The sequence below is a fragment of the Sorex araneus genome, chromosome 4, assembly GCF_027595985.1.
Source record: "Sorex araneus isolate mSorAra2 chromosome 4, mSorAra2.pri, whole genome shotgun sequence".
NCBI classification, from domain to species: Eukaryota; Metazoa; Chordata; class Mammalia; order Eulipotyphla; family Soricidae; genus Sorex; species Sorex araneus.
The window spans coordinates 12,840,694-12,862,071 of NC_073305.1; the positions used below are offsets into that span (position 1 = coordinate 12,840,694).

The 21,378-nt window shown below is 46.9% G+C and overlaps 1 protein-coding gene across 1 annotated transcript in view; it reads left to right on the top strand.

Moving 5' to 3' along the window:
* ACAD11 (acyl-CoA dehydrogenase family member 11) overlaps positions 1–21,378 on the top strand; it is an 84,927-nt gene that overhangs the window by 18,928 nt on the left and 44,621 nt on the right. Inside the window, 6 exon segments of the mRNA XM_055137155.1 lie at positions 4,182–4,323; positions 5,077–5,198; positions 9,706–9,812; positions 14,361–14,487; positions 16,277–16,354; positions 17,431–17,569. Coding sequence (XP_054993130.1) covers positions 4,182–4,323; positions 5,077–5,198; positions 9,706–9,812; positions 14,361–14,487; positions 16,277–16,354; positions 17,431–17,569 — 715 coding nt within the window.

Sequence of the window (21,378 nt, forward strand, 5' to 3'; positions counted from 1 at the left end):
CATGGCATATTCGATGTGCCAAAAACAGTAACAACAAGGCTCACAATGGAGACGTTACTGGTGCCCACTCGAGCAAATCGATGAACAACGGGATGACAGTGATGGACAGTGATACAGTGACACTATTTCTGCCTCATGTATTCATGCTTCATTTTTACTCTCTTCAAGCAAATTCTCGAACTCATTGTTGTGACCTGGTATTTTCAGCTGTTGATTGAGCTCACAGACTCACGACAGGTGCCAGGATGGTAGCACTGTCCCGTGCATGCGGGGTTTCCCATGTGGGTCTCACCTGGCGATAGCACAGCCTCGAGCCAGGAAGTCACATTGTGTGGCTTCCATTTCATTATATTTAAAAAAACGTACTTTGATTTCCTCCCAACCAGAGTGCAGGAGGCCGGGCCAGGCGGTGTTCGGGCAGGGGACTGAGCCTGGGGTGTGGGGGAGGGACTCACCGCCTCTGTGTAAAGCATGTGTTCAGTTCCCTTGAGCTCCCCCCCAGGCCCACGCATGCCGTTGACATTGGGGGACAGTGTAAAAATTGGGGGATCGCTAGGAATTCAAACTGAAGTCATTGACAGGGAGAACATGGCAGGTCCTTATGTCAGTTCTCTTCATTTTCCCCTATTTTTCTTCTGCTTTCCTAAGACTATCAAACTCTGTTCTTCAGCTAAGGCAAAAGGAAGCATTTTCTATGATATACGAAAACTCAAAGTGTGATTTTCAGGGATGGAGAGCCTTCTGAGAGAGATATATATGTATATGTATTATATATTATATTACATATATTATATATTATGTTATATATGTTACATATAAACATATATGTAATACATAGTGGTTGAGACTTTATTGTCTCCACACCCAAATAGAAACACGTTTTATTTCTATCAATAGAGAACATAGTAATTAAGAAAAATCACTATAGGGGCTGGAGCACAGCGGGTAGGGCGTTTGCCTTGCACGCGGTCGACCTGGGTTCAATTCCCAGCATCTCACATGGTCCCCTGAGCACCACCAGGAGTAATTCCTGAGTGCAGAGCCAGGAGTAACCCCTGTGCATCTCCGGGTGTGACCCATAAAGAAAAAAAAATCACTATAGGGGCTGGAGAGATAGTATGGCAGGTAAGCACCTTTCTTGCATGTAGCCAAACAAGGTTCAATCCCTAGCACTACATATGGTCCCCTGAGCCCCGTCAGGGGTGATCTATGAGTGCCGAGTCAGGGGTAAACCCTAAGAATAGCCAGGTGTGACCCAAAAATAAAAAAGATGGAAGGTAGGAAAGAAAGAAGGAAGGGAGAGAGGGAGGGAAGAGAATAGGAAGGCTTAAAAAGACTAAAACACTGAGGAAATGTGTGGGTTAGCCTATATATAACTATCCCACGGCTTGGGAATGCAAAAGCATAAATTGCTCAATTTGGCGGTCTGAGTTTTTCCCCAGTTCTTTATATGTGAAGAGTGAAGCTTTATGAGTGAATATTTCAGACGTCCAACATTTGCACAGCAAGGTGTAAGAGAAATCAGTTTTCCAGAAAAGTTCTCAGAAACCAATCTCTTTGTCCTGACCCAACCCTCTCAGCTGGCTATATTCCCTGTTTCTTTGTGTCCCCCTGAAATGCAGGAAATCTGATGGCTCTTCCTTCAGAATTTATGCCCTCTTAAGATTTTATCTGACTATCTTGACTGGTTCACACAGGCCTGAACAGTCGTTTCAAAAATCCCCTTCTTTTATTATCGAGTTGAGTTCATAAATGTTTGACTATGGGTAAGTGCAGGTAATATAACAGGTGTTTAAATATAAGCCTTACCCAGCTAGGAGGGCAAATTTAAAAAATCTGGAATTCAATGTGCATACTGCCATTCCAACTTGAAAAGCTAATATATTTACTTAGAAAAAGATAAAGCACAACTTGTATCTTTTTTTTTTTAATTTTTTATTGAGTCACCATGTGGAAAGTTACAAAGTTTTCAGGTTTAAATCTCAGTTGTACAATGCTCGAATACCCATCCCTTCACCAGTGCTCATATTCCACCACCAAGAATCCCAGTATAGCTCCACCCCGCCCTCCCACACCCCTAACCCCCCCACGCCCCTAGCCCCCCCAACAACTTGTATCTTTAATAGAATTTTAATTTAAAAACTTTTTTTTAACTTTTGGGCCACACCTAGTGGTGCTCAGGGCTTACTCCTGGCTCTGTGCTCAGGGATCACTCTTGGTGGTGCTCAGGGAGACCAGGTATGGTGCCGGGGATTGAGCCTGGGTCGGTTGTGCACAAGGCAAATGCCCTCCCCACTGCACTGTCGGAACAGCCCCTAGCTTTTTCTTTTTAATCCCCCTCCACCGCCACTTGGTTGCTAAAATCACAGCATATTTTAATCTGATAGCTAGGAAAGGCATAGCAGCTGGGAGCTTTCAACCTGTTCATTGTGTCGGCATTTAAAAAATACTCTTGGCATTTTAAAAAACACACAGGCTGTGAACGCAGGCCCTCCGTGCTCACCCAGTGGTCTTCCCTGCACCATTGCTCATTTTCACCAGGATGGGTGAACTGCAGTGCTCAGACCTCAACCCCCTTGACTCTGTCCCAGCCCTCTCTACTGGCTGTGTATCCAATTTCTTTGTGTCTTCCCTGGGAAGTTGCAAATCTGCTGGCTCTTCTTCCTTCAGAGCTTATGCCCTCTTATGATTACCTCTGACTATCACGCTATCACTATCTCACAGGCCTGTGCAGTCGTTTCAAAAATCCCCTTCTTTTATTATCAAGTTGAGTTCATAAATGTTTGACTATAGGTAAATGCACAGTAATATCGCAGTTACAAAGTTTCCGCACCTTTGATTTTTTTTTTATGATTCCAGAATCTTCTCTATATGTTTTAACTCTTTATTAGTCTTTGATTCTGATCGTGGGCCATATTTTTGTAACACGGTAAATTTATGAAACCAGGTTCTGGGTCTGGGCTACATCTCTGCTGGGTCTTTCCATCTAGGCTGTGGTGCAAGCTTTTTTCTTTTTTTTAATTGAATCATCGTGAGCTACAGTTACAAGCTTTTATGTTTGAGTTTCAGTCACACAATGATCAAACACCCATCCCTCCAGTGCACATTCTCCATCACCACTGTCCCCAGCATACCCCCTGCCTTCCCAACCCTCCCCCTGCCTCCATGGCAGACAGTTTCCCCCAGACTCTCTCTCTACTTTTGGACATTATGGTTTGCAATACAGATATTGAGAGGCTATCACATTTGGTTCTTTATCTACTTTCAGCACACATCTCCCATCCTGAACAATTCCACCAACTATCATTGTCTTAGTGATTTCTTCCTATTCCAGCTGCCTCCTCCCCTAGCTCATGAGACAGGCTTCCAACTATGGGGCAATATTCCTGGCCCTTGTGTCTACTGTCCTTGGGTGTCAGTCTCATATTATGTCATTTTATATCCCACAAATAAGTGTAGTCATTCTATGTCTGTCTGTCTCTTTCTGACTCATTTCATTTGGTATGATATTCTCCACATCCATCCACTTAGAAGCAAATTTCATGACTTCATCTTTCCTAACAGCTGCATAGTATTCCATTGTGTAGATGTACCAAAGTTTCTTTAACCAGTGGTCTGTTCTCGGGCACTCAGGTTGTTTTCAGATTCTGGCTATTGTGAACAGTGCTGCAATGGACATCCAGGTGCGGATATCATTTCTACTGTGCTTTTTTGCACCCTCGGGATATAGTTCCAGAAGTGGTTTTGCAGGGTCATATGGAAGCTCAATTTCTAGTTTTTGAAGGACTGTCCATATAGTTTTCCAAAAGGTTGGACTGTGGTGCAATCTTAGCAAAGTCTTACCTCCTTCCTGACTTATTTTCACCCTTTGGGTTGCTTTCCCAAATTCTTCTTTACCATAGCTGCTTTCAGTTGAGAAGTGGAGCTGCTTTTTCCTTCTTCATGGGAGATTTAAGGCTGTTGAAAGTTGAATGCATGTGAACTGATGGTCAGCAGTGGAACAAAGAAGACCTGGATGGATTTGAACGTAGGACTAACTGGTTACCTGATAAATGAGATCCTGTGTTCATTACTATAAGAGGCTACAGCTTTGCATTTGATGTCAATCGGGCTTTTGTATATATTGCCTTACTTCAGTGGTTATGGATCGGATGTGCTAAAACCTCTGTTTTTAATTCTAGTCTCGCGTGATAGCTGTACTGGATTGGGAACTTTCAACTCTTGGTCACCCTTTGTCAGACTTAGCTCATCTCTCCCTGTTCTACTTTTGGCCAAGGACAGTTCCACTAATAAATCAAAGTTCTCATCTGCGAGAAAACATAGGTATGAAAGTATGATGTTGCCTGAAATTCTATTAATACGGTTATTTTGTGGGAATGGAGCGAATGGGACCGTGGGGATGCAGCATGCAGCTGACCCAGGCTCGATCCGTGGCATCCCATGTGGTCCTCTGAGCACCACCAGGAACTATCTCCAAGAGTAAGCCCTGAGCATCTCTGCATGTGGCCAAAAACTAAAAAAATTTAAAAATTATCTTGGATATTTCTTATGATTAAAAAACAGGACTATGGGGTTGGAGAGATAAAGCAAAGGAATAGTGCATGCATAGCCAGCGCATCCAAAGGGATACTGCAAGCATCGATTTTGTGTGCCAGTGACTTGGTCAGGTTTGATCCCTGGCACCGACCTGGTCCCCTTAGCATAGCCAGGAATAGCCCCTAGAGTATTGCCAGATGCGATTCACAAATTAAGTTAAATAAAAACAAAAGGACTCTTTCACCCTTCATCCCTCTTAAGAAATATTATATAGTAGTTTTAACGTGATTTTGTTTCTTGAAATGGCTTAAATAATTTTATGCCTCATTATATTTTTTCTGAATACAGCATTCTATTTCTGGCAATTTATAATAAAAATGATCCATTGTGTAAAATTTTTTAAAAACAGTAGTTAGAACATGCTTCATTATGTGGTTTAATAATTATGATATTCAGTTTTATATACGTACACAATATTGTGTTTTTAACAAAATAGTCACTCTGACATTTTTTTAAAACTTATGTGCTTTTGAATTTTAGGGGTGCCATCGCTGGAAGAACTGATTTCAATATATTGCCACTGCAGGGGAATTAATTCTGTTCTTCCTAACTGGAATTTCTTTCTTGCCCTTTCGTATTTTAAAATGGCTGGAATAGCACAGGTAAGTGGTGTGTGTGTGTGTGTGTGTGTGTGTGTGTGTGTGTGTGTGTGTGTGTGCGTGCGTGCATGCACGCATGCATGCACACTGCTGGGTCTCACATATAATTGTTTTTAACAGGTGAGTTCATCACTGCTTTGGCGCTACACCTCCGATGGCACTTGGGGAATAGTGTGGTGCTAAAGATCGAACCCAGAGCCTTACACTCATAATACAAGACTACCTCTGAGCTACATCCCAGCCCTAGTTAATAAATGTTTTGTACTCTTAAGCAGACATCACTAAAAGATTCCAATTCTTCCTTTGGTCGTCAGGAAATCTCATATACCTTAGTGTGTGTGGTGGTGGGGGGAGGGGCCTGCTGGTGTGGAGTTGGCCCATACCCATTAATACTCAGGACTTACTCCTAGCTCTGGGCTGGAGGATGGCTCCCAGGTGTGTTCAGGGCTCTGTATTTAGCGCCCAGGGCCCAGCTGAGGTCAGCAGCATGCACGGCAAGTGCCTCACTCCTGTCCTCTCTCTCCAGGCTTCTTTATTCTTTCGTCATTATGTCTTTCTCCCTTTATCCTTAATGGCTCTTTCTCCTTAATGGTCCTAGGGTGAGATAAAACTATCTTCACACACTTTTTTTTTTAAAGGAAATCTTTTCTCATCATTTTTAGTGAATTAACTATAATAGCACTGTAGCACTGTCGTCCCATTGCTCATCGATTTGCTTGAGTGGGCACCAGTAACGTCTCCATTGTGAGACTTGTTGTTACTGTTTTTGGCATATTGAGTACGCCACAGGCAGCTTGCCGGCTCTGCCGTGTGGGCGTTCCTCCGAAGCTGCACGCTCAGTCGAAGAGGACGGCCTTCCCCGAATAGAGACAGACTGGTCGTCAGTCGAGGGCATATGAGTAGCTGTGCTCCTCTCCTAGAACCATAATAAGCAATATAAAATAAATCACTCAGGACCTGCTACTGGGGCAGGTTTGGGTGTTCATTGGGAAAATAGGAAAGAATGGTGGTGGGGAGGTGTAATGGTGGTGGGACTGATGCTGGAATCTTGAATGTAATAAATCATCATCATCATCATCATCTCATTGATCGTCGAATTTCTTGAGCAGTCTCAGTAACGTCTACATTCGTCCTTGCCCTGAAATTTTAGCAGCCTCTCTTTACTCGTCCTTTCCAATGGTGCCACATTGGAGGCTCTTTCAGGGTCAGGGGAATGAGACCCAGCATTGTTACTGGGTTTGGCATATGAATACACCACGGGGAGTTTGCTACCGGGAAACTCTCGGTAGCTTGCCAGGTTCTCCCAGAGGGAGAAGTAGGCTATAAAAATGTCTTTCAGGAGCTTGGTTTTAAGTCTCTGGATGTTGGCCATTGGTGGGATTACACGGCACCGGGGGCAGTCCCTGGATGTGACCCCCTAGCTACTGGGAGATGGGAAATCTGGGCAGAAGAGGCCCAGTCCTGATCCGAGCAGGCTTGGAGGTCTCAGCCCCAGGTCCCACACACCTGGGTTCCTCTGCCGGTACCTTCATGCGTGAGGCTCATCTGAACGTGTGGAGAGGGGCCTTGAGCATGGCTGTGGCTAGACTCTGGAGGTCTTCCGCCGCAGGAGCTCTGCTCATGGTGGTGAGGGAAACTGGAGCCCACCCCCTCTGAGGGGCCCTGAGGAAGACAGCCAGGCGCAAGGGCAAGAGACTCTGCATCGTTCTCTTCTGGGAGCTTGGTTTTAAGTCTCTGGATGTGGGCCGTTGGTGGGATTACACGGCGCTGGGGACAGTCCCTGGGTGTGACCACCTAGCTACTGGAAAATGGGAAATCTGGGCAGAATGTAATAAATCACTGTGAGCAATTTTATAAGAATTAAATTTTTATTTATTTATTTTTAAAATTTATTTTATTTTATATTATTTTTGCTTTTTGGGTCACACCTGGCGATGCACAGGGGTTACTCCTAGCTCTGCACTCAGGAATTACCCCTGGCAGTGCTCAGGGGACCATATGGGATGCTGGGAATCGAACCTGGGTCAGCTGCGTGCAAGGCAAACACCCTCCCCGCTGTGCTATCGCTCCAACCCCTAATTTTTTTTTTTAAGTGAGAGCACAGGCTCGGCTCTGCCTCCATGGTGGAGCACTTGACTTGGGTGTGTGCGACTCTGTTCCCAGCTCCGCACAACCAGAGCAGAAGAGCCAAACAGTGAATGCACGCTTTGCTGCCCAACCTTTCCTCCTGACAAATTCTTATTCTACAAATTCTGGGCTTATGTCTTATCTACGTCTGGCATTTGTCACTATGAAAAGCAAAATGATCTCAGAACAGCGAACACCAAACCGCCGAAGACCAGAACCTGTTGCCAAAATTCTCTTTACCACCTGTATTATCTCTAGCCCAAGGCTGTGCATTAAAGATGGATTTTTTTTTAATTACAAGTCCAACCAAGCTTGGTATGTGTTATGATTAAGATGATTGTGTGTGCCATAAACTAGAGTGTGGTAGCCATACACATTCTTCTCTAGCTAGAAATATGACATTGGTAAGGATGGAAAGACTATTAGAGTGTTTTTATTGCATCAGTAATTGAATTGTAAATAATAAAAATTAGCTGGAGGTAGCAGGAGAGAAAAGTATGTTATGTTGGAAACATAAAACATGGAGGGAGAGTTTCAGCATAATTAAAGGTTCAAACAAAATTCCCCTCCCTCTGATAACTTAGGAGAAGGGTGATATCAAATGCCAGTTTGGTATCTGGTTCTTTTTTTTTTGTTTGTTTTGTTTTTTTTTGGGTCACACCTGGTGATGCTCAGGGGTTACTTCTGATTCTGCACTTAGGAATTACTCCTGGCGGTGCTCGGGGAACCATATGGGATGCTGGGATGGAGTCCGGGTCAGCCGCATGCAAGGCAAAAGCCCTACCCACTATACTATCGCTCCAGCCCCATTTACCTGGTTCATTTTCAAGTTGGATTTGATTCGGCTACTGTTCTGCTGACAGGAGAGTGTGATGAGGAGATGATACAGTCCCTTCCCCCTGCAGGTAAATGGGGAAGAGTCATCTGACATCTGTCCAGGTGCTGTGGGGCCTGTTCTGAGTCAGACCCGTTCCATCCTGTCCCCAAGCTGGCGAGTGGAGAGTCCTCAGCAGAGAGGTGGTACCATGCCCCAGCTCCCGAGGGGTAGCCACGGAGAGGCCTTGCTCAGAGCTTTCTCCTCGTTGGTGGTCCCGAGCAGTGGGACCCTGCTCTTTCCTCACGGATGTCCAGGAAAGACCCTCTGCTGTTGGAAGCCTGCCTCATGAGCGGAGGGGAGAAGGCAGATGGGATAGAGAAAGAATCACTAAGGAAATGATGGCTGGAGGAATCAGTCGGGATGGGAGATGTGTGCTGAAAGTAGATAATGGACCAAACATGATGACCTCTCAGTGTCTGTGCTGCAAGTCATGATGCCCCAAAGTAGAGAGAGTATGGGGAATATTGTCTGCCATGGAGGCAGGGGGAGGGTGGGAAAGGGGGGGTATACCCGGGATATTAGTGGTGGGGAATGTGCACTGGTGGAGGGATGGGTGTTTGATCATTGTGTGATTGTAACCCAAACATGAAAGCTTATAACTATCTCACAGTGATTCAATAAATTTTTTTTAAAATGACACACGCACAAAAAAAGACCCTGGGCTGCTTTCTGAAAAAGACCCACTCCACATCCTGAAAATTCTTCCTCACCAGGGGGCTGGAGCGATGACACAGCAGCTAGGACATTTGCCTTGCACTGGCGGACCCAGGTTTGATTCCCAGCTTCCCATGTGGTCCCCCAAGCACCGCTAGGAGTAATTCCTGTGCGCAGAGCCAAGAGTAAGCCCTGTGCATCGCCTGGTGTGACCCAAAAATTAAAAAAACAAAAAACAAAAAACAAAACAAACAAAAAACCAAAAATCTCTTACTCACTAGCCCAAAATCTTCAAACCAAAGATAAAGCCCAACTCATTTTCCTGCTTCATCCTTTATATTGCTTTTTGGGTCACACCTGGCAATGCTCAGGGGAAACTCCTGGCCTGCACTCAGGAATTACTCCTGGTGGTGCTCAGGGGACCATATGAGATGCTGGGAATCGAATGCAGGTTGGCCGTGTGCAAGGCAAACGCCCTACCCACTGTGCTATCTCTCCAGCCCTCATTTTTACTTCTTGGGCTATTCCTGGCATTATGCTCGGAGTGGGGTCACTCACAGGGTAGCACCTGGGAGTCCCATGTGCAAAGTCTGTGCCTTGGCCCTGCTTCTGGCCGTCAGCGCCCTCCGGCTCGAGCTGGGGCGTGCTCCTCGGGTGCAGACTGATAGCTCGGTGCCTGTCTCCGATAACCCTTCCCTAACGGTGTTGCAAATCTGCAGCTTCCTAAGTCTAAGTACTGCATGAGCTTCGAGACCCAGAGCTGGGAAAACGCAAAGACTGACGGGCTCCTGGCAAAGACAGTTTTGCAAGTTTCCACTGGATGGTGACTGCTCTGCATTCATATGTTTCTAGGGTGTGTACAGTCGATACCTTCTGGGAAATAATGCATCCGAGAACAGCTTTCTCTTCGCCGGTATTGTGCAACCTCTGGCAGAAACCGGTTTGCAGCTCTCAAGGAGGTGAGCGAACAGAGTTCTCGCCCCTCTCCACTCCAGTGAGACCTGGGTTTGGTCTGTAGAAGTTGTCAACATGGTGGGTGGGGACACGAGTCGGTTTTATTGCTTACCCAGATGGCTGTTGCCAATCATAGTACTTTCATGGGTTCATTTTTTTTTAATTTTTAAATTTCATTTTCATAAAGTTTGTTCACAATATACTTGTTTACATTCAATATTTCAACCCCAATCCCACCACCATTACACCTTCCCACCACTATTTATTTTGAATTTTCCCACCGCCACTCAAGCTGCTTGCCACAGGCGGAGGCTACATCATTTATTTTGTATTGCTTGTTACGAATAGCACGAGAACGTGGCCGCGCACTCCTGGAATTCTAAAAATTTTTAAATAATTGGGGTTCGGAGATATCTCTGCAGCAAGCTAATCAGTTCCAGGATTCATTTATGAGCCTCTGGATCATGGCCATTAATGTGTTTATTTTTAAAAAAATTTTATTAATGAGTCACCGTGAGGATATAGTTACAGAGTTTCAGCTTGTGTTACAGTCATACAATCCTCGAGTACCTATCCCTCCACCAGTGCCCATTCTCCTCCACCCATGGCCCCAGGGTCCCTCCCACCCACTCCCTCCTTTCCCCCCCCCCCCCGACCCCAGCCCACCCCTGTGACAGGGCATTCCATTTTGTTCTCTCTCCCCTTTTGGGTGTTGTGGTTTGCAATGGAGGTACTGGGTGGCCATCGTGTTCAATCTATAGTCTGCTTTCAACCCGCCTCTCCCATCCCGAGTGCATCCTCCACCACACTTTAGTTGGTGTTCCCTTCTCTATCTGAGCTGCCTTTCCCCCAGCATGTGAGGCCAGCAATAGCACAGCAGTTGGGCGTTCGCCTTTCACGCGGCCGACCCGAGTTCGATTCCTCCGCCCCTCTCAGAGAGCCCGGCAAGCTACTGAGAGTATCGAGCCCTCGCAGCAGAGCCTGGCAAGCTACCGGTGCATATTGGATATGCCAAAAACAGTAACAATAAGTCTCTCAATGAGAGACGTTACTGGTGCCCGCTTGATCAAATCGGTGAGCAATGGGGTGACAGTGACGAGTCACAGCCAGGACCCCGAAGGGGCAGAGAGATGGGAAGGAGTGGCCTGTCCCTGATCCCTCGAGGCCTGGAGTTTTCAGTCACTGGTCTGGTCATGGGTTCTTTTGTGTGATGGGTTTGGGGAGTAGATCTTTGAAAGGCCTGCAAATAAATACACCTCAAATATAAGGAAAATGCCCTATTCATCAATTCATGATTTATTTATTTATTTTTCCTTCCCAACATGAATTATTAACTTCTTTTGGGTGGGAGAACTCCTTGCTGTGTTCAGGCCAGTGGCTCCAAGCAGGCAGTGCTTGGGTCCCCAGACTACCCTGGGTGGAGGTGGTGGGTGATGGGGGCGGCCGTGCCAGGGACAGGTGCTGGTGCCGGACACTTGCAAGGCGAGTGTTCTACCACTTGGTCCACACCGCCAGCCCCTGGAATGTATAAACTATTTGTTTTTGGTTTGGGTTTGGGGCCATACCTGGTGGTACCCAGGGCTTCTGCCTCTGTATTCGGGATCAGTCCCGTGAGGCTTGAGAGACCAGATGGGGTGCTGGGGGGTCAGACCTGGGTTGGCTGCGTGCAGGGCAGTCCCAGACACGCCCCATTTTATGGAACTGTACCCAAACTTTCCACACACATCTTTGGAATCCCCACCCCTCTCCCTGGCACTCTGCCCACCACATTCCCAGCTAAGCCATAACCTGTTGACTGATTGGTGCAAGAGGCTGTGTCTGGAAATTCCGCCTTGTCCATGAGAGGACAGGGCATAATGCGAGGGCAGTGGCGGACAGTCCACTTTTTACATGGACCCCGGTGATCCCTCCGACAGGCTTAAATTGGTCTGTTTTTGTTTTTGTTTCTTTTTTTTTTGCTTTTTTGGGTCACACCCACCTATGCTCAGGGGTTACTCCTGGCTCTGCACTCAGGAATTACTCCTGGCGGTGCTTGTGGGACCATATGGGATGCAGGGGATTGAACCCGGGTCAGCCATGTGCAAGGCTAATGCCCTACCCGCTGTACTACACCCTGGCCCCTAAATTGGTCTTCATAATGATCCTTATTGGCAAAGTTGTGTTATGTGTGTGCATGTGTGCACATATATGAGTGTGTGTGTCTGTGTATGCACGTGTGAGTGTGTGTGTGTAGGTTTACAGTTGAACCCGGGGCTTTTTAGAGATGAAGAATGTGCTCTGTCACTGAACCACATCCCAGGACCCTGAAGTGATCTTTAGAAGCTTTGTTCATAAAAACATCCAGCACTGGTATTTGTGAGGCTTTGTAGGATAACATAGCCTCAGGTAGTTTAGGTTTATTGGGTTACTCCCACCACAGTGCTCCCATTCCTTTGTGTTTATTTGTAGCTTCTTTCTTACTGTTCTGTTGACTTGTAAATATTGTTTTTCTCTTCTCCTTGAGTCCTTTGCATAGTTTATTCAGAGCAATGTCCTTTTTGTATGGACACAGGAAGACTTAGCAAATGCTATGCTTTTGTAACCTTGGAGTCATTTGACTCTACATGATATTTTCTTCCTGGGCATCTGTTCTTTCGACCTAAGCCTCAGCTACCCTTACTTCCTAGCACCCCCAAAAGCAGGGTCTCGACGAGGGACAGGATGGACCCAGGGCAAGCGGTGAGTTGTGTGCTACCCTGGCATCGAGATGGGCCTGGCCAAAGTGCCTAATGCTTAACTATAAGTTAAGAGCTTGGTCATGGACAAATGCTGTCATGATCCAAACAGTGATAACTAGATTCGGACCCTGCTAGGGTGAAAAATGATTAATCTGGCCTGAGTGCTGTGGTCTGAGTCTGTGGCAAGATGTTGCCAGGAGAGCTGTCTTGCAAGCCTCAATGTATCTCTTGCTATGTCCATACAAAAATAACTAGTATTCAGATGTGAATAAGTTCTTGGACTAAGGAAAGGAGAAAAACCTTAAGAGGTATTTTACCTGCTGGCAGTCAGGAAGGGCTTTGGAATGCCGGGCCCTCAGGAAGGGCTTTCTTATGTTGATTTTGCTACCTGGCCATGTGTAGTCTAGAGGGCAAGGTGAGGAGAGACAAGTAGGGGGGAGAGACTAGTGAAGAGGGAGAATCCAGCGGTGGTAGATCCAGAGAGAGGCTGGAGCTGGGAGTGCGGGAGATGAGAAAGATGGAAGATTGAATAAATGGTAACTAATCAGCAACCAGCTTGGTCCTTGTTCTTCCTTCTCCTGTCCTTGGCCAACAGCCGTCCCGATCCAGCCCATACACAGCGGTTCCAGAGCACTGAACACGGGTGGTGAGACAGAGCCACCTGGGGAGCCTTCAAGTGCACATGCCCTTCGGCATGCCTTAGTTTTTTACAGCGCTTATACTAAAAAGTTGCTAAATTTGTATTCGATTTTTCTTGCCACCAATTTTTAAAATTGTTCTTTTGGGGAGCTTATCCTTGGCTCTGTGCTCGGGGGTCATTCTGAGTGTTAGGGGGACCGGACCATGCCATGGACTATAAAGCTGGGCCTATTGCATGAAATCATGAGTTTCAATCCACTGAGCTGCATCCGCGCTATCATTTTTCAGATTCTAACAAGCTACTTCAGTGAAGACTGAAAACCACCATTGGTTGAGATCATGCCTTAATGGTGTCCGTCTCTAACAATGATTCAGGCTTTCAAGCTTAATATTCAAAATAAGATGATTGTCGGGGCTGGAGCAATATCACAGCGGGTAGGGTGTTTGCCTTGCACACGGCCCACCCGGATTTGATTCCCAGCATCCCATATGGTCCCCTGAGCACCGCCAGGGGTAATTCCTGAGTGCAGAGCCAGGAGTGACCCCTGTGCATTGCCAGGTGTGACCCAAAAAGAAAAAAAAAATTGTCCTTTCATCCCCTATATAAATATTTGCATCTGAGGTGGAAAATTTTCACAATATGCTACTCCTGCTGAGGGATATTTGGGAAGCTGAGTGAACATGTTCATTATAATCATTCTATTTTTAAATAATCTATATTCTTATGACAATGATGGTTGGAAGGGATCGCTCTGGATGGGAGATGTGTGTGGAAAGTGGGTAAAGGACCAGACGTGATAGCCTCTCACTCTCAGTGTCTGTATTGCAAACCATAATGCCCAAAAGGAGAAACAGAGAGAGAGAGAGAGAGAGAGAGAGAGAGAGAGAGAGAGAGAGAGAGAGAGAGAGAGAGAGTGTGTAGAAAAGTGCCTGTCATAGAGGCAGGCTGGGGGGTGGGAGTGGGGTGGCAGGAGGGACACGTGGGGACATTGGTGGTGGGAAATGTACCCTGGTGGAGGGATGGGTGTTGGAACATTGTATGACCGAAACCTGATCACGAAAGCTTTGTAACTGTATCTCATAGTGATTCAATTTAAGACAATTATATTTTATTCAATAATCTGCAATGATGACTGTGAACATCTGGGCTTTTTTGTTTGTTTGTTTGTTTGTTTGTTTGTTTTCATTTTGGTGAAGAACTTTCAGTACTGCCGCGCCCCGGCCCGACCCGGCCCGGCAGCTCTTCGGGCAGAGCAGGACCGGCCAGGAAGTTCTTGGTCGGGTGAAGCTCTTCATGAAGCAGCACATCCTCCCAGCCGAGCGGGTAAGGACCCTGCAGGCCCCGCTCGGCCCCCGTGGCCCCGGGAATAGATCCTGAGCACACTCTGGGCGTGACGCCCCAAAGTACAAGACCAAACGAGCAACAAGAACAGACAGAACTCTGGTTCGACGTGGTGGACAATCAGTTTGCCCCCCCACCCCCCACCCTCGCCCCTCACACCAACCTCACGGCCCTGTCTGAGCTGAAAGACGGGCAACTCTCTGACTTCTCAGAACCTCTAAGATCATCTTTCTCTAGCATTCCCTCCTTCTTCCTGTGAGATTTCAATTGAACTTTTCCAAGAACTTCTCTTTACCGCTTGGACTTTCCTCCTCTTGATTTTCAGTGACTCATTCTGAGTGTTTGGTGTGTAGGGTGACACCTGGCAGTGCCCGGGGTGTGTGTGTTTGGGGGGGGGTACCCTGGGATGGTGCAGTGTGGGCACAGGACCCGGACCTGTATGCAAAGACTGTGCAAGTCTTAGAACAAAGCTTCCCTCAAGAAAAGGATTTTTTTATTTTGTTTTGGGGTCATCCCTGATTGTACTCAGGGCTTGCTCCTGGCTCTGTGCTCAGGGATCATTCTGGGCGGTGCTTTAGGGAGCCAGATGTGGTGCCCGGAATTGAACCTGGATCAGCTGCATGTACCTTATCCTTGTATCTCTTTGACCCCCCAAGAAAAGGGTTGATGAATTTTAAACATCAAGGGTCCCAGTCAGCGTCCCCCACTCACCCACCCCAGGGCTCCCGCAAACCTCCACCATCAGATTTTTTGTTCCTGCACAGCTGTGCATTACTAAGTACTAAGGAAATTATTAGCATTCACCTGGCGTGTTTAGTTGTTCTACCCTGGGACAGGTTTCTGTGGCCCTTTGTTGGGCCCTCTTGCTAAATGAAGTGCTCCAACCTTTGTAGGAGATTCTAGACAAGATAGCACAGCGGGTAGGGCGTTTGCTTTGCACGTGGCCGACCTGGGTTCAATTCCCAGCATCCCATATGGTCCCCCTGAGCACCGCCAGGAGTGATTCTGGAGTGCAGAACCCCTGTGCATCGCCTGGTGTGACCCAAAAAGCGAAAAAGCAAAAAAAAAAAAAAAGATTCTAGGGGCTGGAGCGATAGCATAGTGGGTAGGGCGTTTGCCTTGCATGCGGCCGACCTGGGTTCGAATCCCAGCATCCCATATGGTCCCCTGAGCACTGCCAGGAGTAATTCCTGAGTGCAAAGCCAGGAGTAACCCCTGTGCATCGCCGGGTGTGACCCAAAAAGAAAAAAAAAAGGTTCTAGACATGGAGGGTAGGAAAGATAGTATGGCTGGGAAGGCGCCTGCCTTATGTGTGGCTGACGGCAGTTTGATCTCTGGGTGGCATATGCGCCTCCAAGCTCTGCCAGGAGTGATCCCTGAGCACAGAGCTAGAAATAGTCTCCGAGCACAGCTGGATGTGACCCAACTCCCCTACCCCCTACCCCACCCCACCCACCCCTGCCAGAGAGTCTAGACATCAATGATCTAATATTGACGCAGCTTGATTTCATCAGCAGCCAACAACCTCTATAATTTTTTTTAAGTTTTCTTTCTTTTTTGTTTTCAGTGTTTTCTATTTTTAATTTATTTTATTGGATCACTATAATTTTTTTATCCTTCTGTCTGGCCTTATAAAGAAAATTCTTGATCTGTAGAAGCTCAAAAGACTTCGTCTAAATATGTTTACTTTGGGTACTGGCAATTTACAGTGCTATCTATTTTGTATTAACTTTAGCTAATGAACTTCTTTCCCCACTTCTATTACTTCAAGGAGGTAATTGAATTCTATGCTAAAAATGAAAATTCAGCGGACAAGTGGAGGCCCCATTTTGTGATTGATAAACTTAAGGTAAGAAAAGTAAGAAAATGTTTAGCATTAAAAAAAAATCTTTGTGAGCAGTTTTTGAGAATTTGGTTGTTGATCTTGTTCTCTCTGCAGAGGATAGTTGGGTCACTTTAGCGACTCTACAATAAGAAAGTGAACGACAGAACATGTAATATACAAATGAGTCAATACAGGAGCCAGAGCGCTAGTCCAGCGGGGAGGGCATTGACCTTGCATGTGGCTGACCCAGACTTGACCCCTGGCTTCCCATATGGTCCGCTGAGCACCGCCAGGAGTGGTTACTGAGTGCAGGGACCAGGAGTAACCCCCGAGCGGCACTGGGTGTGACCCCAAAACAAAGCAAAAGAACAAATGAGTCAATGCGTTTTTATACAAGGCCTGGGATGGAGTTAGCACCCCCCCCGCCCCCCACCCCCCCACCCCGTGGCTGCGAAAGGAACAAACGTGTTTGTTAACATTAGCAGCTCCCCCGTGCCCGTACGTGAGATGCGGTCTGCTCCACAAGGGCTCCGTTCTCATTTCATGTTTTCATAACCTTAACGGCCACTCACGTCGGACGCTGCATTGCACGAAATAGGGCCGTTGGCATACTTGCACGCAAACGTGGGAAGATTGTGTAATAGCTATACTTCGACTAGAAGTACTCAAATAAGAAAATTCTGTGTTTCGGCCCAGTGAAATTAAAGCTGGAGGAAAGTCACACCTTTGACATGAAACTGTTGGTTTCTTCTTTTTTTTAAAAAAAATAATTTACTTATTTACTTATTTCATTTTGGGTCACACCCGGTGATGCACAGGGGTTACTCCTGGCTCATGCACTCAGGAATTACTCCTGGTGGTGCTCGGGGGACCATATGGGATGCTGGGAATCGAACCCGGGTTGGCCTTGTGCAAGGCATACGCCCTACCCGCTGTGCTATTGCTCCAGCTCCGAAACTGTTGGTGTCTAATGAAGTCGTGCCTTCTTGTCATGCGCTCTCAGGCCCGGGGAAATAAATAACTTTGTGCATGTGTATCTATTAAAAATGATATGAGGTCCCGAGTAAGGATCACCTCTGGCCTGTTCTCCACCTCCACAGGAAATGGCCAAAGCTGAGGGTCTCTGGAACCTGTTTCTGCCGGCTGTCAGCGGGCTCAGTCAGGTGGACTATGCTTTGATCGCTGAGGAAACAGGAAAATGCTTTTTCGCTCCAGAGGTCTTTAACTGCCAAGCACCAGGTACTATGCTATTTGAAAACCGACTTTCTGTGATAATTTCAGTAATGTTTACCTTCTCTCTCTCTCTCTCTTTAATGAGAGGAAGTTTTTCTAAACAAAGCAATTTATTTATAACTGTGTCTATAATTGCACTATTTCCGTGACTTGGACTGGCAAGATAGCACTGTAGCACTGTAGCACTGTTGTCCTGTTGTTCGTCGATTTGCTCGAGTGGGCACCAGTAAAGTCTCCATTGTGATGCTTGTTGTTACTGTTTTGGCATATCGAATACACCACGAGGAGCTTGCCAGGCTCTGCCGTGTGGGTGCGGTACTCTCGGTAGCTTGCCGGGCTCTCGGAGAGGGACGGAGGAATCAAACCTGGGTCAGCTGTGTGCCAGGCAAACGCCCTACCTGCTGTGCTATTGCTGGTGAGATAGAAGAGGGGTGAAGGCACTTAACATGCAGCCACCCTGGTTTCCTCCAGTGCTGGGAGAAACCCCCAAGCACAGAGGAGAGAGTAGCCCCTGAGAATCACCTGGTGTGGGGCTCCCTCCCTGCCCCCCAAAGCAGAGCCTTCGTGAACTTGCACAAACGGGACGGTAATAGAAAATAGCAATTTCCTGATGGAGTATTGGGTATTTCTATGACTGGCTGGAATAAGCAGAATGCCAATTATTTTTTTTTAGTTAAATTATCTTCCTGTTTACCTATTCACCAATTATCTCTTGCTTCCCTATTGTGTCCCAAGCACTAGGGCTTAAGGGATAAAATATACAGAGTTCTCTAGAAGAAGAAAAAAATGACAAGTACATTATGTGACTTCTTTTCTTTTCTTTCTCTCATTTTTGTTTTGTTTTTTTGGGGGGCTGGGGGGCTTTCAGAGCACCTTGGTGATGCTGCAGGGATACTCCAGGTTTGGTGTCAGAGGCCGCTCACTGCGATGCTTAGGGGCCACAGTGTCAGGCTGGAACCCAGCTTCCCGTGTGCAAAGCATGCAGTCAGTCCTCTCAGCCGTCTCTCCCTGGCCCCATGTGCTGATTGTCGCTTGTTTGGGGCCACACCTGGCAGTCCTCAGCAGTCACCCCTGGTGGTGCTTGGGAGACCGTCTGTGGTGCCAGATTTCAAGCCAGGGTTGACAGGCTGCAAGGCAAGTGCCTTACCCCCTGTACCGTCTCTCCAGTCCTGTCTTAGTCTTTTTAAAAGTTACTCTAAGTGGTTCTGAGGCTGCCCGTTGAGGACACGGCATCCCAGACTGCCGTGGTGCCTTGTGTGTTATTGTATGATCTGGTGTCCTGGTACCAACACCTTCCCAGGAGAGGTCGTGTGGGTTGAAACTGCTAAAGGCAAGATACTGGATTTTTTTAAAAAGTGTTTTTTAGGGGCTGGAGCAATAGCACAGCGGGTAGGGTGTTTGCCTTGCACGCGGCCGACCCAGGTTCGATTCCCAGCATCCCATCCCTGAGCACCGCCAGGAGTAATTCCTGAGTGCAGAGCCAAGAGTAACCCCTGTGCATCGCCAGGTGTGACCCAAAAAGCAAAAAGTTTTTAAAATTTTGTTTTATTGAATCACTGTGAGATAGACCCTTACAAAGCTGTTCAGGATTGAATTTCAGTCATACAGTGTCCCAACACCCCTCCCTCCACCAGTGTACATTTCCCCGGCATCAATGTCCCTAGTTTTCCTCCCATCACCCTCCACCCGCATCCCTGCTGTGGAAAGGTCCCCACACCCCACGCCCCAGCCACAAGCCTGCACCCCAGAGCAAACGCTGTGTTTCTGCTCAGTGGCTGTCCTAGGAGAGAGGCTGACCAAATTTTGAAGGAAAAAATGCACTCAGCTGACCAGTGAAGTCATTCCCACTGTTTGGTGACATTGGAAAACCGCTGAAATTTTCAAACTAGAGAAAAACCTCAGATCCTATGTGAAAATTGTGTTCCCGGGTCAAATAGAGACAAAGGAACAGAGCTGTAAATCATGTTCTGAGCGTTTTGTTTTCTTTTCCCTCCTCCCCTCCCTCCTCCTCTCCTCTTCCCTCCCCGTCCCTCCACTCCCCTCCCTTTCCCTCACTGCTTTGGGCCACCCCTACAGTGCTGGGGGGACCATTTGCAGTACCAGGATAAACCTACCATGCTATTTCTCAGGCCCAGTTCTTTGTTTTGTTTTGTGGCCACGTTATCAGTGTTGTGTTTCTGATTCTGTTCTCCTGATCCTGTTCTAAGGGATCGATCCCTTAAAAAAAAAAAAAAGTTGAGGCCAAAGACCCAGCTCAGTGGTAGGGCACATGCCTCGGATCTGCAGCCCCTGGAACTCCCCCCTGCTCCTCCTCCTTCTGCACCCCTACATGCACATAAGAGCGTCTGGAAGAAAGAACTAAGGCGTCATTTGTTCCTTGCTGTTACGCATGTTATTTCCCTTCTTGCTCTTTCCCTTGAGCAAAGTTGAACTAAATCAGCTTCAGGGAAATGATCACCCCCTGTGCTTTCTGTTGGGGGGCTCCATGTCATACCACTTTGGAAGCAAGTCTGCACGGGTGAGAGAGTGCAGGAATGATGGCCGTCACCATGGTAAAGGCTCTGGTCTCGGGGGTCACTCTGGGCGGGGCTCGAGGCTTGAACCCAGGTTGGCCCCATTCAAGGCAAGCACCCTGTCCACTGTCCTGTCTCTCCACCCCCCAATTCCAGTTTTAAATAGAAAACATTTTTGTTTGGGGTTGGGTTTGGCGGCCACCCCTGGCTGTGCCCAGGGGCTTCTCCCTCTTGGCACTCGAGGCTCTCTTCTGGCAGTGCTCAGGGGGTCTGGGTGTGCCAAGGATGGTACCCGGACCTCCTGCATGCGCTCAGCCCCATGAACTTATCTTTCTGACCTCTAGAGAATATTTTTGTCTAAGTAATTTATCTAGGCTTTCCTCCCTAGCCTCAGACTCTTAGAGCAAACTGTTAATTTTCAGAAAAACATTACTCAATATTTAACCTCATTTGAACCATAAGAAACAGTGAATTTTAAACAAATAAATACAAAGAGTTTAATTAATTGTAACTTAGGACTCATTTTATCCAAAAGAATTTTAAGCTTATGTTAATCTTGAAACCCTGTGCATTTTTACCATGATGTTGGCTCTATGGAATGTCTGAACAGAGTACAAACATACTCACTTAGACTTAACTCAATGGCGGTATTTGAGTGTCTATCCTTAAGGTTGTTGCCATAGAGAAAACTTCTTTGAAATCTTTGAGTCATTGATACTCAAGGGGAAAAACATCTTTTAGCTGGCATATTTAGAAGTTTGATGAGAAATGCCTAAAAGGAGAGGGAGGCAGGGGAGAGAGCAGAAAAGTATCTGCTGTAGGGTGGGGGGTGGGGAGAGAGGGGGAACCTGGGGACACTGGTGGTGGGAAATGGACACTGGTGAAGGGACGGGTGTTGGAACATTGTATGACTGACACCCAATCATGAACAACTTCGTAACCGTATCTCACAACAGCTCAACTAGGATAAATAAATAACTATTACACTTATATAATAAATTTGATGAAAAAGATAGTACTGGAGAGATCGTACAGCAGGTAGGGCACTTGCCTTGTATGCAGCTGACCTGGGTTTGAGCCCCGACACCCCACACGGTCCCCTGAACCTGCCCAGAGGAATCCCTTAGTGCAGAGTCAGGAGCAAGCCCCAAACACCGCGGGGTGTGGCTCAAAAACCAGAATAAAAGAAGGAAAAAGACATTTAGTGTGAATATAATTTGGAGGAAGACCCCCAGACCCCTTCGCTCTGTGGGAGACACAACACCGTCTTCCCTGGGGATCCTGCATCAGGTCCTGTCAGTC